At 30.9% G+C, this 15,289-nt stretch overlaps 1 protein-coding gene across 1 annotated transcript in view; it reads left to right on the top strand.

The window, feature by feature from the left end:
- cntnap3 (contactin associated protein family member 3) overlaps window positions 1-15,289 on the top strand; it is a 113,169-nt gene that overhangs the window by 83,345 nt on the left and 14,535 nt on the right. The window contains 5 exon segments of the mRNA XM_042765648.1: window positions 8,355-8,444; window positions 8,447-8,464; window positions 8,467-8,584; window positions 11,632-11,871; window positions 13,042-13,266. Coding sequence (XP_042621582.1) covers window positions 8,355-8,444; window positions 8,447-8,464; window positions 8,467-8,584; window positions 11,632-11,871; window positions 13,042-13,266 — 691 coding nt within the window.

Genomic DNA, 15,289 nt, shown 5'->3' with positions numbered 1-15,289 from the left:
CAGTCTCCACTCCCTGATACCTAAACCCACCCATCTCCACCCTGAACCTGCCAGTCTCCACTTCCTGATCCCTAAACCCACCCAGCTCCACCGCTGAACATGCCCGTCTCCACCCCGATCCCTAAACCCACCCATCTCCACCCCTGAACCTGCCCTCTCTCCTCCCTGATCCCTAAACCCAAACCCACCAATCTCCCACCCTGAACCCCATGCCAGGTCTCCACTCCCCTCCATCCCTAAACCCACCCATCTCCACCCATGCGATCCTCTACCCCATCATCCCTAATAACCCACCCCTCTCCACCCCTGAAACCCACCCCCTGATCTAAACCCACCCCTGAAACCCCTGAACCTGCCAGTCTCCACCCCCTGATCCCTAAACCCACCCATCTCCACCCCTGAACCTGCCAGTCTCCACTCCCTGATCCCTAAACCCACCCATCTCTCGCGTGCGCGCGCACGCGTGTGTGTGTGTGTGTGTGTGTGTGTGTTTGCTCGCTCATGTTTGCATGGGGTTACATACGTGAGTTGAGTATGTCAATAATGCCGGGTATTTGTTGATTGTCCAAAGGGAGAAATAATCCAGAGAAGCTGTCGGCTGAGAAAATAGACATCACAAAATGGTTTTCTCCAGGGAAATTACCACAGAATAGCTCTTGAACCAATATGTAGAGACGTGCTCTGCTGGTTTGCAGTGAAGCCCTCCTCTACGTGATCAATTTAAGACCTTTGGCCATTTTATTAGCAGTGTTTGCTAAGTCAAGCATCACCTCCTCTGAAGCCCTAAAACCAAATATAGAAATTTATAAAAGCATTTTTATATCAATGTAGAACTTAATTGGATCTTTGCTGATAACCCGAAAAGAACTTAAATTACACTTCAGTTTTTTGATCGTACATATAAGTGCAAATACATCAATCGAATCTGTAAAGGGTCTACTTTTTTTTGTATACAGACCATAATAACAACAAAACTTTGTGCACTTATAAAATAAAGATAACAAAACAAGGAGTGCTGTCTGCAGCCTTTGTCTGCGCTGATCTTTCAGATACAAATGCGTCATTAAAAGTGAACTGTAACTCAGTGAATACTTCAACGAAGAGACATGAGAGAGATATCTATAGAAAGCCTGAGATGTCTACTTTTAAGCTAAACAAGTGCTTGCTGAAAAACTAATATTCTGTGATAAAGTAAATCCATATGAAAACAACGCGATGTCCGTGTTTTTCACGTCTCCCTTCATTATCTTCTAATGCGACCACGCCCCGCGCCGAGCGCCGCTTTTGAGATTCCAAATGTTTCACTGAGTAATTTGCGCGCGGCTTTTGAATACGCCCACCACAACAGAAGACAACGCAGCGAGACTGTTCTTCAAGTTTTTATTATTTTACTGTTTGCTTCGCGATGCAGAGGAATAAGACATAATTCACCCCCAAAAGATGTGATGTGGTGTGAGGATTTGAGATTTGGATTCCTCAGAAAAAAGAAATGAAGCACTTATCCAGCAGAGTTCATAACATGAGTAAGTCTCTTTTTATTTATTTATATAGCTTGTACTAGTTTTTTCACATAACGTGTAAACATTTTACTAGTTTAGACTTTTTTTCAAAGACTTTTTTCCAAACTATAATTCCTGACTAATGTATAATCAAGTGAAATATTATGAAGTTTCAATAACAATATACACTACTATACCATTCAAAAGCTTGATGTAAATAATATAAAGGTAACAATAAATGTAACCTATAACAAATGTAACAATCATTGCTGTTCTTCAATTTATCCCCCCTAAAAAACTAAAAAAATATTCTCAGCTCTTTTCAACATTAATAATAATATATAATAATAATAATAATAATAAAATAATAATAATACTGTAATAATGATGATAATAATAAACATAAATGTTTTTTGTGTAGAAAATAAGATTGTTAAAAGGATTTCTGAAGGATTGTGTGACTGGAGTAATGATGCCAAAAAAATCAGTTTGAAAGTCAGCTTTGATTGATCCTAATAAACTGTTTAACTGCACTCACAAGTGAGTATTAAATTATGTTGTGGGATAATTAAATATATTCTAAATAAACTACAAACATAAAATTATATAGATTTATTTTGTCCTCACCTTCTTTCTTGTAACTCATCCCTCTCAGTGACACAGCTGATTGAATGGCTCATTATGCAGCTCATTATGCAGGCCTTTGTCTTCTCAGGTGTGAATTCATGATAGTTGACGCCTACTCGCATATGACTTTTCCACAACAAAAGTGTCCTTAGAAAATTTAAATCAATATATTGTTTTCTGTAAGTGAGTAAACAAAGATGATTTTCACATCATGTATAGAAAAAAAAACATTTCTAGGCTACAAGCTCCAGTTTCAAAATTCTGGGAACCAATGTTCTGTATGTGTTTTATGCCTTATTCTAGTGAGTGATTTAACATTTTTTGCATAACATTTTTTTTTTCACTAACTTTATTTTCTTACACATGCATCACTGTCTCGATCATTTTATTTTTTGCCTGCATTCAAAAACTTTCATGATGTAGATACATATAAGAAAAACTGAACAATATTATTATGCAATGCTACACTGTAATCACAAAATGTGCTGATTCCAGAGATTAGACTTTAGCCATTTAGATATTTATAGTGAAACTGAAAAAGTCACAGCTATGAAACTGAAAAAAGCACAACTCCAGGCCCCAAAAATACCCTTAGACTCCAGAGGGTTAAAGCTCCTCCTAGTCTGTTATAGTTCTGTTGCTATTTTGAATTACTTCTTATTTTTCTATTAGTATTTTTGTTGCGTTTTTGTCATATTAGGGTTTTTTATGTCTATGCAGGATTTATTATTTAAATATATTGATTTATTTATATATAGTTGTTCAAATAAACAAATATGTGTCTTCATGAAGTATATAGATATTCATAAATATTATAGAAATCGTTTTACAAGTTAATTGGAGTAGTAAAAGTAATATATGCATTACGGCAGTGAGAACTGTACGGAGCCCCTAAAGGGACCTTTGCAAAAATAAAAAAATACACAGACTTTCGCGTGCTCACGAGAAAATTTTCACGTACGCACATGTTACAATATCCAAATTATGCAAACAATGACCTATTTCCTTTGTCCATCATTGCAATTTTACTGTGAAGAAAAGAAGATTATGGGTGTACATGACTTAATAAACACTTACTTGCTCAAAAATGGGCTTTTCTATCTATATCATTGGCTTATGTCTGCTGAGACGGCTGAGAAACATCGCTGTGAAATGGGCTGATGGCGCAATACGGCTGTGTATTGAGCTTTAATTTTGGCTTAATATGAAGCTGAATCCAGCTCCTTGATCATTTTTATATAGCGAGATATTTTGTCCATATATATAGCGCTGCTCGCAATAAGCGCTGTTAGAACTGAATGAAGAAACTGAGCATTTCTCCACAGGCTGCAAAGATGCATTAAATCCAACAAAGTGCTTTAATAATGGGAGTTTTTATCTTGTGAAATATGTTTTTTTGTTGTTGTTTTTTTTAACTGGCCAAATTTGAGCACTTTTTACTTTACCAATCGCTTCTAGACCTCTAAATGCGTTTTGAATGTCAGAATCAGAATCAGAAAGAGCTTTATTGTCAAGGAATTCTTCTTGATGACAGGAGCTTCCAGTGCAGAAAGTACAGACATACATATAATATAAGGTAATAAAATAAAATTTTTAATAAAGAGAATAGACAATAGGCTATGTTGTAATAATAATATAGATAAAATAGAAGTATGAATGTGCAAACGTGCTATTTTACAGATGAAACGTTTAGAGAAGTTAGATGTACAGTCCTGGGATGTTATGTATTGTTCAGGTGGATTATAGCCTGAGGGAAAAAGCTGTTCTTATGCTGTTCAGTGATGATAAATCTGTAAGAAAAATGTCAGAATGAAAGAACAGAAACAATGTCTTTGTATTGAAGGCCAAGTTTAAAAAAGACCTCAATTAAGTCATGCACATCCATGCGCTTGTTTTCTTCATTGTAAGATTGCAGAAGTGATGCAACTGAAAATAAAATAAAATAAAATAAAATAAAATAAAATAAAATACAGTATTGTTGCATTTTAGTATAAAAATAAGTATATTGTTTTTATTAGATTTTTTTATATCAAAGTATTTAAAATATTTTTTAAAATAAAATATATTCTATTTTGTTTCAGTTAAAGTTAATTTCTATTTGTTTCATATTGTTTGTGTGTGGTGTGTGTGTGTGTGTGTGTGTGTATAAATATAGATACAGATATTCATTGATTATAGAAATAGTTATATATATGGGTTGCATTATAGTAATCAGAAATTGGGAGATTAGCCATAGAATAGAATAGAATAGAATAGAATTTTAAAATATTTTTTTACAGATATTCATTGATATAGAAATAGTTAATATATATGGATGTATTTTATTTTTATGTTTTGGGATTTAGAATTTATTTATATATTATTTATTTTATAAATATAAATAAAAATATAGAAATGCTGTTTAATTGGAGTTATTGAATTAGTTATTATTTATAAACATGTTTTTTACAGTATGTTTTAAGTTTTAGTTAACTATAATAACCCTGTTTACTTTACTAGATGAGCAGATGCACCATTTTCACCCGCTGGACCAGAAAACAGGTGGCAAAAACCCACAGCCGCACATCTGAGCCATTTTTAGAGAGCAGAAGATCACAGAAAATAGTACAACTGCATCACAGAATATGCACACACCGCTATCATTTCCCTCTGAAAATGTAAAATCTAAATCAGCTGCTGTTAGATGAGCTCTATCTGTCTCACGTCAGTCGCAGTTCATCTGAACCCTATAAAAGCCCTCGTCCTGTAGGGGTGTGTTTTATTATACCCCTCCACCACACACTGGCTGTCTATTGCGCGAGTGTTTAACTGCATGAAAGAGCTGTTAAATTCCTGCCGTAATGGGCTCATGTGATGGATGAGAATAGAGTCTGTGAAGACCTTACAGCGCCCGAGTGCTTGTTCCTTTATAATGACAAATCCTCCGGCTGGAAGAGCTCAATTAACCCTCTCATTTTTTATTTCTTGGACGGAGTCGGGTGCCTGGCGAGGCCGCTCATGTAGGACGTTGAATTAAAGGGGGTTTTTTTTTAAGAACCGGAGGAGGAGTGTGAAGTGTGGTATGTGATATGTGATGTGGGAGTTTTGTGTAGATGTGTTTTATTTTCTATCAATTTGATTGATAAAAAGGCATGACTTTACTTCCTTCATGTAGCAGAAAATGTATTTTTATTTTTTATTTTCTCCATACAGAAAAATACTCGGATGTCTTTTAAATTCCAGTTCAGCTCCTGAGTCTGAATTGAGGTTGCAAACAGGATACAGAATTTAAATTAGAATTTAAATGCAAGGAAGTAGAATTAAAATTAATTGGAAAGAAATAAGTAATTATGGTTCAAAAATTTGGGGTAAGTAGGATTTTTTTTTTAAATATCTTTGAAAAAAAGTCTTGTCTGCTCACTGCATATATTTGATTAAAAATACAGTAAAATCAAAAATATTGTGAAATATTATTATGGTTTAAAATAACTGTTTTCTATGTGAATATCTGTTAAACTGTAATTTATTTCTGTGATGTGCAGCTGAATTTTATTCCAGTGATATCCAGTGATAATAAAATGTATTTGATCTTCAGAAATCATTCTAATATGCTGATTTGCTGCTCAAGAAGCAATTATAATTCTTTATTATTATTGTTGTTGATAGATACATATAGATATTTTTTTTTTGATTGTTTGTTTGATTAGTAGGTTGTTAAGAAGGGCGTTATTTTTTAACATGAAACAGATTGTTGTATTATTGTTTTTTTTTACTATTTCTTATCAATTTAATATATAAAAGTATTAATTTATTTGTAAAAAAAATAAATAAAATCATACTGACGCCAAACTTTTTAACAGTAGTTGTATTGTTTTATATATTTGATAATAAATGAACAATAAGACTTATAGTATAGTGAAATAGTCTCATTATTTCGTTTTTTTTACAGCCATTTTTAAAGTTTGAAAAGTTATTATTAGAGAGAGAGATGTTGATTATTATTAGGAGCATCTCCATTTGTGTTTCACAGAAGAATGAAAGTCTGTATAACGACACGAATGAGTAAACGATGGCAGAATATGAGTTTCAGGCTGAACTATGTGTTTAATGAGTGAGATGATGACTGTCATACGCTCGCGTCTACATTTCCAAGCGTGTGTGACTCCAGCCGGAGCTCAGCTGTGAATGACGAGCAGCACTTCATCAGCGTTTCTCAGCCGTTTTCTGTCATTAGAGAAGTGCTTGATGACAGACGCTGCCGATCTTTCATTCAGGAATCCTGCAGATGAAGCGGCGGGAGCCTGAAGATGCGCTGGCTCTTCAACAGATGTGAAGACTGAGTGACAAACTGAGATGTGTCAAGCAGATTTAGCTCGTTTTTTTTTTTTTTTTTTTTTTTTGCATTATTAAGTTTATTGGAATATGTTTTACAAGAAAACTAGTTCAGCTTTTCTACTTCAGAATTTCACATTTAATTCATTGTTACTTGCCGTTTCTTTGTAATTATTTGTGAAATTTACTAGTAAATAATGTCTGTTTATCCTGTGTGCAGCTCTGAAATCATCACTGTTCTCGTGTTTTGGATGGACATTATTTGTCCCTTTTGTATGAATCTCACAAACACAAACTGACAATAACATGTCCTGCTCATATTATCACTCCAAAATAAATGATAATAATAATAATGAATGGGAAACTTTGCATAAAAATATGGTAAAAAACATTTTTTTTTACTCAAATACAGTAATAGGTAATTTTGTTGATTTAATTTTTTTTATTTTCTATTTTTAGATTTTTTTTTATTTCAGTGTTTTTTTTATTTTTATTTTAGTTTCAATTGTATATTTATGTATTTTTTATGTATGTTTTATTTTTGTTTTTTCTTTTTTATTTTTAATTGTAAAAGTTTTGGAAAAAAAATCTATGTACAAAATGACGATATTTAATAATTGATTACTTTTATTTTATTTGGTCTGTGTATTTTTAGTTTCAATTGTATATTCATGTAGTATTTTGAATATTTTCAAGTACGCTTTATTTTATATTTTCAGTTTTCGTTTTAATTGTAAAGTTTTGGAAAAATGTTATGTACAAACATTTAATATTTTTTATTACTTTTATTTTATTTTTTCTGTGTTATTTTAGTTTCAATTGTATATTAATGTAGTATTTATGAATATTTTAATAAGCTTTATTTTTATATTTTCAGTTTTCATTTTAATTGTAAAGTTTTGGTAAAATGTAATGTACACGCATTTAATATTTTTATTCTATTTTATTTATTTTTTTCTGTGTTATTTTAGTATCAATTGTGCAAATAAGCTTTATTTTTATATTTTCAGTTTTCGTTTTAATTGTAAAGTTTTGGTAAAATGTTATGTACAAATATTTAATATTTTTTTATTATTTTTATTTTATTTATTTTTTCTTTGTTGTTTAGTATCAGTTGTATATTAATATAGTATTTATGAATATTTTAAATAAGCTTTATTTTTATATTTTCAGTTTTCGTTTTAATTGTAAAGTTTTGGTAAAATGTTATGTACAAATATTTAATATTTGTTTTTGTTTTTTTTTTTTTTTTTTTTTTCATTTTTATTTTAAATTTAATTTTTCATTGTAATTGTTTATTTTTTATTTTTGTTTTTTTTTTATTTTTCTGTTTTAATTTTTTTTTTTATTTATGCTTTCGTCTAGATTTTTAAATTTTCTGCAGAAAACATTAGTGGTGTTACTTTGTGGTTGCTGGCCCAATAAAGGTTGCTCATTATGAATAAATAAAAAGTCTCTGATCCTCTGAATGAATCAAATGAATGTGGAAGTAGCTCAGATCATTGAAGAAGAATTTAATGAGTTCATATTGAGTTCATATTTTCCTCTGGCTCATCAGAGAAGTTCTTAAAGAAGATCTTAAAGAGGTTTGGTGTGAGATCTCTCTCTCCTGCTGGTTTTTAGCTCTATAGATGATGATGTTCATCAGCATGATGCTCTTCTCCCGTTAAAGGCAGCTGAATGTATCTGTCAGATGTTTTATCATTCATTTCATCATCATTAGAAGTTGTTTTTGACGTTCTCCTGGCGTTTTTTCTTCAAACCATCAAACATTCATAATGCCACAACAACAAGATTGGATACATGTCTCATTCTCCTCAACAGTTGCGTCTTTATTAACTGGATTCAAACATCAGCCAAATATCAGTCCTGAACCATCCATCAAAACTGTTGTGTTTCCAGCTCCGAAACTCGAAGTGCTGCGGCTTCTCGTTCGACGTTGGGGAACGGTCCTTCTGGAGTTGTGAAAGGTGGAGAACACCGTCGGCTCTGAACGACGAGCGCATTTTTGGCATCACGTGAGGACACGAGAGCCGAGAGGAACGTGAAGGAGGCCTCGCTGTACGTGGACCATCATCCCGGTGCCGTTCAGAAAGCCCCCGCCGACGGACACATTCATCTGCAGCTCAACAGTCAGCTGTTTGTAGGTAGGACAACATTTAACAGATAAATGAGGTCTGTTCGTTCTGTCACATCGCTGCTATCATTATTGACCCTTTTGTGTGAATCCCACAAAGACGAACTGTCAGGAAAACATGTGCAGCTCATATATCACTCCAAAATCAAATAGAATCAAATGTAAAAATTTGCTTAAAATATTTTACTCAAATAAAAAACAAAAATAAAATATTTTACTCAAATAAAAAATGAAAAAAAAAATTGCTTGCAAATATTTAATATTTTGATTGTTTATATTTTATTTTTTATATTTAATATTTTGATTGTTTATATTTTATTTTTTATTATTTATATACTGTTACAGTATTTATTCATATTTATATTTTACGTTTTATTAGATAGAGGAGTTATTTATCCTTATACTATTAAAAGTATTAATTATTATATTATTATTAAAATATATCTAATATTAATATTCTAGTATCATTTTATAATTTCTATTTTTGCGTTTCCATTTCAATGTTATTTTAGTATTATTTATATACTATTGTAGTTTTATGAATATTTTGAATTTACAATTTTATATATATAACACTAAGTTTTAGTAATTTTGTGCTTTTGTCATTTTTATTAATGTTTTTTTATATTTATTTTTATATTAGCTTTACTTTTAGTAATTTTAGTACTTTAAATTATTTCTGTTCATTTCTAAGTTACATTTTTAATTCTTTATTAATTCTTTAATTCTAATTCTAATTATTAAATTCTATTTTTTTTTTTTCTTGTGAAAAATCTTCATTTTCTTTTATGCAAAATGTCTTTTATTAATCTTTTGATCTTTGGGGTGAAATATGAGACCAGCTCTGGACATCTGTCATGAGATTCCCTCCTGTAAATGTGAATCTGAAGGACTGAAACAGACTGTGATGCTGTGACTCTCAATGCCAAGGCTTTCTGTGAAGCTGAAGGTCTGTTGACCTTGACCCGAGCAGCTGGCAAATTTAAAAGGTTTCTCTGTGTTGGAGGAATTCAGCACCAATGAATTGAAGTTTTCCAGTAAGTGTTAGGAAAGTAGTGTCATTATAGTTCAATCTTCACAGCTCCATTCTGCAGCAATTGGATTCGCAGGTTCCCATGACTGTTCAAATACAGCCACCTGCTCATCTAGCTATGAAGAACTCAATTTCAGCCAGTTTATAATGCAGGTCTGAGGTCTTCTGGGTAAAATAGATCAGTCATTCGGAGACGCTCTCAGTATTGCAGATATTCTGTTCAGCTCATAACATGAGAAAGAAAGCCATTTTTATCAAGTTATCAGCTTTGATAGGCTGCTGCAGACTCGAATGAGCCTTCATGGAGATCTCAGTTATGATTAATCTCAAACCTCACCCTCGTCTTGGATGTTTCTTCAACAGTTCTTTAGAAGAAATACAAATAAACACATTGAGTTCATATTGAAGCTCATATCTTGTTGATCTCTGAATTTGGTATCTGGGCACATTGTTTAGTTTTTTGTTGTTGTTTCCAACAATTTTCAACTGTTTTTATTTTTATTTATTATTATTATTATTATTATTAGTTTAAGTTAACAATTAGCATTTTTTATTTTAATGACTTTAATAGTTTTGGTTAACAATATCAATATCAACACACTTCTGTTTTAAATGATGTATTTTATATATTTTTGATATTACTTTATTGGATATAATAGTTTTAATTTAATAGTTTTACTTTTAGTTAACTATAACACTTTTTTGTTTTAAATTGTTATTATTATTATTATTATTATTATTATTATTATTATTATTATTATTATTATTTGCATATTGTATGATCATTTATTTATTTATTTATTTATTTTTATTTATTTGTATATTATTTTGATGAATTTAATGGTTTCAGATTTAGTTAACAATAACAACATTGTTCTATGTAAAATTATTAATATATTGTTTGCATATTTTAGGACCAATAAGATTTTTTTTATATTATATATATATATATATATATATATATATATATATATATATATATATATATATATATATATATATATATATATATATATGCATTTTTATATTATATTAATTAATTTAATAGCTTTAGTTTTAATTAAAAATAACAATGTTTTTCTATTTTAATTTATTTATATATTTTTGTTACATTTTTTTAATTTTTGATATTATTTTAATTAATTTATTTGTTTTAGTTTAATAGTTTTAGTTTTCTATTTATATATATATATATATTATATATATATATATATATACTATATATATAGATATATATATATATATATATTGCATATTTTAGCATCATCAAGGGTTTTTGCATTGTAATGACAGTTAACCACAATTACAATCACTGTAACTGAATTGTAAGTGTATTATAGTATTTTTTTTCTTTATTACTGAAAATAATTCTTAATAGTTTGAGACTTTAAGATCTCATATAAATACTTGAGAGGAAGACTTAAACACAACTTTCCATTTGCTCTGATTTCTGTCCAAGTAAAAAATATTAAAGAAATCTAATAGTGATTTGTGTCTCGTGGAGATTGGTAACACGTTTGTCTTTGCCTCTTATTGCTCAAAATGTAGTTTTAGTGTAAAAAATGTAGTTTTGCAGCATTTCCAACTTTTGCTTGATCATTTCACAGATGATTATATGTCACAGCTGGCATAGCAAGGTGTTCGCTTGTTCGAATTAACACTAAACCACTGAGCACTAATATTTGGAGAGTGCATTATTTCTCACCGTCTGCAGGAAGAGATTGCAAAAAAACACAATATTGTTCCCCAAGCAATGACCATATAAAGAACAAAACGCTGTGAAAGACTGACAGCACATCAGTGGAGGAAAGAGTGTCAGCAATCGTTTGTTTTTGAACGGATGGCTTGGGCTCGCTGAACAAAACTGCCTGCCCCGACTCAAACTCTTGTTAGTGTGTTAGAAGGTTACGCTGTCTGTGTTGATAAAAGCCACTTTCTTCTGTAACTTTGCTGTCATTTAATGTCTTTTTCTCAGAGCCTTGACAGCTGTATATTTTCAGATTAAACTCTGCTTGCGTCTTCAGGAGGAACGGCGTCCAGACAGAAGGGCTTCCTGGGCTGCATTCGCTCGCTGAAGCTGAACGGGAAGACTCTGGATCTGGAGGAGCGGGCGGAGATCACGCCCGGAGTGACGCCCGGATGTCCCGGACACTGCAGCAGCTACGGGGACCTGTGCCAGAATCACGGCAGCTGTGTGGAGGATCACAGCGGCTTCACCTGCGACTGCAGCCTCTCACCCTTCACCGGCACCTTCTGCCATAAAGGTACTGAATCTCAGGGGGTTCAAGGTGTTTTTACCCCAATAGCAGGGCTGGGCAATGCATTGATGTCAGGATTTATCAAAAAATGTAAATAAATCAACTTTTCATTTTTCTAGTTTTTTTATTTTGAGTGCATTTAATATTTTATTTCAATTATAAAAATTTGCAATAACAACACTGTTCATTTTTAACAACTAAAATGTGGTTCCTTATTGTTGTTGTTGTTGTTTTTGCCCTGACAATAAAATAAATAAATAAATAAATGTAGTAAAATAACATAAAATACTAAAATAAGACTTTATGAGCATTTTATTTGTTAAAAGCTATCCTAAAATACATTGAAACTGAAATATTCACACAGATATTTTACTCATATAAAAAAATGAAATTTTGCTAACAATTCTATTTTCTCTTTTATTTTCATGTTATTCTAGTATATATTTATATAGTATTATAGTATTTATTAATTTTTTAAATTAGCTTATTTTTATATTTTCAATTTTTTGTTTACATGCTAGCAATTTTGTTATGTGCTTTAGTCATTGTATTAGTTTCTTTTTATATATTTACTTTTATATGTTAATTCTAGTGCTTCAGTTTATTTCAGTTAGTTTTCAAGGCATCAGTTTTAAGTTTGATTTATATTTTATTTTATTGCATTTCAGGAGCATTTTACTGTTTCATTTATTAATTTATTTAAAGCAATCATAAAATATACTGACACTCAAAAAGTATTTGCAACAAAGACCAAAATAAAAGTTTGGTTCAACTTGATGAAATTAGTAAAGAAATATATTACTATTGTATAGTACTTTATTTTTACAAAAAAAAAAAAAAAAAAAATATATATATATATATATATAAAATGTTTTGTTGTAAATTTTATGAATTCACTTCATTAGCCACTATTTTTGGTGATAAACTGGTATTAAATCATTAAAATATAACTGTATTAAAACACAGAATCCATAAAAAATAAAATGGAGTTCATCTTATTTTGTGATCTATCAAACATGTAATATAAAACTATACAGAAAAAAATATTTGATAGTATTTTTGTCCATATTGCCCAGCCCTGCCTGTAAATCAACATGACACAATGATCTTACACCAGTTTATGATAGTTATGCATATCCATAATCCTAATCCCAGTGTGTTTAATCTCTCTTTAAGACGTTTCTGCTTTCTTTAAACCTGGAACATCAGTCACGTACACCTTCAAAGAGCCGTACGAGCTGAACAGGAACGTCAGTGCTCAGTCGTCCTCCATCTACTCTGATTTAACGCTGAAAGGAGAGAACGTCTCGCTGAGCTTCAGGACGAGCCAAGCGCCGGCGCTGCTGCTTTACGTCAGCTCATACTACAGAGAGTTCCTCGCCGTCCTGCTCAACAGAAACGGTCTGAAACGCTCTGATCCTTCTCTTTAAGCACATTCATGTGGATTAGCTTGAGTCTGGGGAATCTCTCAACACACCAGCCGCACCAAATTACTTCCTATATTTTCTGAAATCCAGCTTGTCTTAAATAAATCAGGTTGTGGAATGAATGGGTTGTTTTTTTCGGTGGTGGGTTTGTTATGTATTGATGATGGCGTGCATTCATGAGCGCGAGTAAACATGCATCTGCGATCTCACACGCCAGAAGAGCTGCGTTCAAGCTCTGCAAAATTTCTGAGATGCTCACTTAATTTAAAAAGTTGCTCGACTTTCATCCAGAAAACACCAGCCTGACATCAGAGGCACATCTTTTAGGGTTTCCTGTTCTACAAATCTACCACGGCAGGGGAAATTATATTTTAGTCAAGTTGCACGCTTGTAGAATTAAATGTGATGAGAAACAGGCTGAGAGCCATGAAGTAATGCAATAAACATTCAGGATCTCTTTCTATTGTGCCATCTTCACAAATCATACAGTGTAAGACTCTGTTGAGACAGTTCTTTTAATGAATCATGGCAAGTTTGGTCTTTATCAAAACTTTTTTTTCCATTAGCCAGAAAATAATGCAAAGGCAGTAAAAATACAAAACATCTTTCTGTTGCATCTTTGTTTATTTAATCTTTTTTTGTCTTTTATTAATCGAATAATGTAAGTCATTAAGATTTCTATGTATCTCTTTTTTGTGACCAAACGTGATGCAATAAAACAATGTCAAAATTATTTTAAATGAAAAGAAAAATGAATAAAAATGACACAACTGCGTAACAAAATTATTAAAACTAAAACTTAAAATTAAAATGAAAATACAAAAAATGTGAATTCAAAATATGAATATATATTGATATAGTATAAATAATACTAAATTAGTTAGATAATGGGACAAACGAGCTGCAAGCCGTGAAACAATGCAATAAATTTACAAGATATCATTCTATTGTGTATTCTTTGCAAATCATACAAAGTAGTTTGATTAATAGATTAATTTGAGACAATTATTTTAAGTGAATCATACAAAAAGATTCATGAAGCCTGATTTGAATCCCTTTCGTAAACAAGCATGATGCAACAAAACATTTTCCATGTAACAATTATATTTCAGTCACAAAATAATGCAAAGTCAGAAATAATACAAAACATCTTTCTATTGTATTTTGCAAAACATACAGTGTGACAAGTTGATTCATTTGAGCCAATTCTTTTAATGAACACTCATGAAGTTTGATTTGAATCACTAACCAAGCATGTAAATCTGCATTTTCAATGTTTTGTTTCATTCATGTTCAGAAACATATGAATTGTTGCTGGAAATGTATTGCATCATATGTTAGAACCAGAGTTGTTATTGTTAACTAAAACTAAATCTAAAACTAATTAAAATAGTTTTCTATAGTTGAAATAGAGCTGTAATGAACTAAAATATTTATAGTAGATGAAAAGTTAAAAAACGTAAAATTAGAAATATTATCTTGGCGACTAAAACTAAAACAAATAAATTAAAGCTAAATAGAAATATTTAAAAGAAAAAAATATCAAACATACTGTATCAATTACAAAAACTTAAAACTAAAATAAAAAATGTAATTAAATTTAAAATAAATACTATGTGTGTGTGTGTGTGTGTGTGTGTGTGTGTGTGTGTGTGTGTATGAGGAGTTTATTTGCAAAAACAGATAACAGATAACTTTCAAAAAACATGTTTTTTTTATTATATTATTATGTTTTCATTGTGTTTTATTGTGTTAGTTAGCTGAATTTTTAGTTATTTTTAACCTAATCAAAATAACCCACCTATAGTTTGATTGAGATTAACTGGAATGCACATTAAGTTAGATTGATTTGTAATGAATTACTTGAGCTTGTTATGCTTATATAAAATTTTGTAGATTTTGTTTTAATAAATACTATTTTAATTACAAAACATCAAAATATGTGCCCAAAATAGTGTTGTTTTATTTGGCATGCAGTTAGGGCCAATTATTGTGGC

The sequence above is a fragment of the Cyprinus carpio genome, chromosome A10, assembly GCF_018340385.1.
Source record: "Cyprinus carpio isolate SPL01 chromosome A10, ASM1834038v1, whole genome shotgun sequence".
Classification (NCBI taxonomy): Eukaryota; Metazoa; Chordata; class Actinopteri; order Cypriniformes; family Cyprinidae; genus Cyprinus; species Cyprinus carpio.
This window is presented reverse-complemented; position numbering and strand designations above follow the sequence as displayed.